This window comes from Phaethon lepturus, unplaced genomic scaffold (genome assembly GCF_000687285.1).
Source record: "Phaethon lepturus isolate BGI_N335 unplaced genomic scaffold, ASM68728v1 scaffold35277, whole genome shotgun sequence".
NCBI lineage: Eukaryota > Metazoa > Chordata > Aves > Phaethontiformes > Phaethontidae > Phaethon > Phaethon lepturus.
In genome coordinates, this window is record NW_010551753.1 from 1,947 (window position 1) to 5,256 (window position 3,310).

The 3,310-nt window shown below is 35.7% G+C and overlaps 1 protein-coding gene across 1 annotated transcript in view; it reads left to right on the forward strand.

Annotated features, from left to right (window-relative positions):
* Nucleotides 1–1,579: 1,579 nt before the first annotated feature.
* Nucleotides 1,580–3,310, forward strand: part of NEK4 (NIMA-related kinase 4) — a gene marked incomplete at its 5' end in the record, with an annotated part of 13,335 nt that continues 11,604 nt past the window's right edge. The window contains 2 exons of the mRNA XM_010291020.1: nucleotides 1,580–1,846; nucleotides 2,868–3,065. Coding sequence (XP_010289322.1) covers nucleotides 1,580–1,846; nucleotides 2,868–3,065 — 465 coding nt within the window. The remainder of the gene's footprint in view (nucleotides 1,847–2,867; nucleotides 3,066–3,310) is intronic.

Here is a 3,310-nt window from a genome sequence, read left to right on the forward strand (position 1 = left end):
TTATTTTTTTTTAGGTGTTTAGGTTTAAAAACTCTCAGGTAAGAGTAGGGCTAGGTGTATACCATGGCATGATTGTTGCATGGAAAGCTGATGTGCTAAAAGTGCTTACCACAACATTTACATCAGGAAGGGGGCCAGGTCAGGCCTAAAAACTGGTGCTGTGTATGATGAACGTGTGCTATGGGTTTTATTGTCTCATCTTCAGCTTCAATTATATTTTTGCTAAAACCTGGAATTTCTTGGAAGTACATTTGACCTAGTACATATTAGGGAAGTAAGTAACAGCTTTCATATGTAGTTTTAAAAAATTGTAAACCCATCTTAATACAGAATAAAATAAATCTAGGATTGAGCATATGACCTTTTGACTCTTTCACTATGACCAAGAGTCTATTCGCCTATAATAGTTACTTTCTTCTTCAATAAGTTTAAGCCTAGATATGCAGAAACTCATAAATGCAACAGACAGTTAAAATGGTTATCTGGTAGTTTTAAGATAAGTTAAAAAAAAAAAAAAAAAGAAATTAGATCTGCTTTCAGGCTTTTGAGAAAATATTTTTTTCAATGTGCCCCTAACTGTACCAGCCCTCCAACAGCATCTCTACTTGCTCTGTTTCTTTTCCTGATGGAAGCTGTTTCCTATTCTCCCATGCTTCACTGTTTTGTAGACTTTTTGTACAAAGCAATGAATCCTAAATCAGTTCTGCCTTGGGGATCTTCTGCCAGGTGCAAGTTTTTTTAAGAAAAGAATGAACAGACCTGAAAAGCTCAGCAGCATTATTTTGCACATTCAGAAATTCAGCTCTGTTAGATGTTTCTTGTGAATATGAAAATGGAGAATTTGTAATATAAACATTGAAATTGAGATTTTAACAACTTTTTCTGATCTTCAAATGTATGATCTATGTTTGCCAAAGTTGTGAGATGTTATTGCTTGAGTTTCTCTTTTTTTACAAACAACATATGTTTCATGTCTGAAGAAGCTGAAAAGAAAAGTCCACTGTTCCTTAAAATAAAATGAAAGGACTTGGGCTTGGTTTTCTAGAAGAGAAGAGCAAAATAAGTTCAGCCAGATTACTTTTATCTTAGACATCCATTGTAATTTTTTGCATATGACTGCATACTTTCCTTAATGTTATTATATATTTACTCTTATATACTATAATAACATTATACACTTACTATAAGATTATTATACAGTTACTATTGAAGTGGCCCATTTTGAGAGTAACTGTGATGCTCAAACGGGTATTTCAGGCCTAAGAGATAAATGATAGACACACATTTAAAATGGGGGGGAGGGGGGAAGATAAATGTGAATATTAGTCAAAAAACCACAAAACACCACAAAGTTCCCATGCAGAGTTTTATTCAGGTAGATTAATGGAATAGCCATGCCTGTTCCATTTTTACAACGTAATGGTAGAAGTGGTGTATAACTGCTAGACAAATTGCGATCTCTATGCAGAATAATGCGTTGAGAGCAAATACTCTATTTGCTTTAGATTTGGGGAATTTCCTAGGGCTTATGCATAGTTACTTTCATCTCTCATAATGTATCTTGCAATTTCTTTTACAGTATGTCATCAAAAAGTTAAACCTTAAGAATGCTTCCAACCGAGAGAGGAAAGCAGCAGAACAAGAGGCACAGTTGTTATCCCAGTTGAAACACCCGAACATTGTCACCTACAGAGAGTCCTGGCAGGGGGGAGATGGCCTGTTGTACATTGTTATGGGCTTCTGTGAGGGAGGAGATCTGTATCACAAACTTAAAGAGCAGAAGGGCAAACTTTTGCCTGAGAATCAGGTGGTGGAATGGTTTGTCCAGATTGCCATGGCACTGCAGGTAAAATAAAGTATAACTTTGTCACCTTCAGATATAAATTTAATTTGGCTCTTTCTGCATTTAAATTTCCGCAGCTGGGCTACAGATTTTGAATTTCAGTTTGGCTGGGGTAGCATCTAAATACGATGGGTATTAGTACATTAAAAATGTTCACAGGTTGTTGCAGTCTGATTAAGTTCCTATTTTAGGTGAGAAATTGCTATCATATTTTATGTCTATACCTCTGTATCACAGTAATTTCCAGGATTTTTGCAGTTCTAGTCTGACATGCTACTCTGGTTTGAAAGCTTAAATTAAATTTACAAAATGTATCTTAAAAAAAAAAAAAAAAGGCTTCTTTCAGAAGCATTTTGTGTTCTGTGATTTTGCTGGTGTTTTTTAATGGTAAATTCAGACTACTAATTCATCACTTCTATTAAATCTTATCTCAGCCTGTTGAACTCCAGTATTTGGAGTTTACCAAACTTTAGAGACAATTGTTACAGTAATAAAGGCCAGATGTGAATGTTAACACTAAGAAATAAGAAAATGGACAGAAAATTCTGTCTTAAAGTTGCCTGTTGTGGTCAGACATAGGCAACTAAGTCTACAGTACTGCCTGTTCTTGCTTATTATGATACTAATCTATCCGTATTTACACAAAGCTCACGTGTTTTCTACTGAAATTTTATACTAAAGACTAAGAAATGACTGTCAAAAATTGGAGGCAGCAGAAAGTCAGTTAAAATCTGAGTCTTAGCTTTACATTTTTATTTCCTCTTTTCTGCTGGCTTGTTAGAGCTACACAGGGAGATTTTGCTAAAGCAGTGCCAGGTTTTGGGTCGTGTCTATATCGGTCATTCTTAATGTTAATTCACTAATATTGTCTTCAGCAGGGGCACTCATGACTTTGATAGTGATGTTTGTGTCTTTTCTGCGTTTGTATTTTCCCTCTTTGACTTTCCTAATGTGATGTTACTTTTCAGTGTAGAAGAACCAATTGGGAGTTACTTAACTCTATTTATATGTTTTTGTCCCCCAGTATTTACATGAAAAGCACATTCTGCACAGAGATCTTAAAACTCAAAATGTTTTTCTGACACGAACAAATATAATCAAAGTGGGTGACCTGGGAATAGCCAGAGTGTTGGAAAACCAATACGACATGGCCAGCACTCTCATAGGCACACCATACTACATGAGCCCCGAACTCTTTTCGCACAAACCCTACAACTACAAGGTAGAGTATGCTAATGCAAATGTTGTTTCTACTTCATAGGCAACTTATTTTGTTTGTCTCAGAGCTTTACAATCTTATCTATTGTTTTTAATTTCTTACCACTTCCAACTCTTTTTAAAGTCCTCAAAGACCAAACGAAAAAATTGGGGAGAGATTTGCAGGAACCTTTGTTTCTGGAACTGCGTTTGCTGCAGTAGGTCGGAACTCATAGCGTGTGATAAGTTATCACAGCCAAGGTGTTCAGC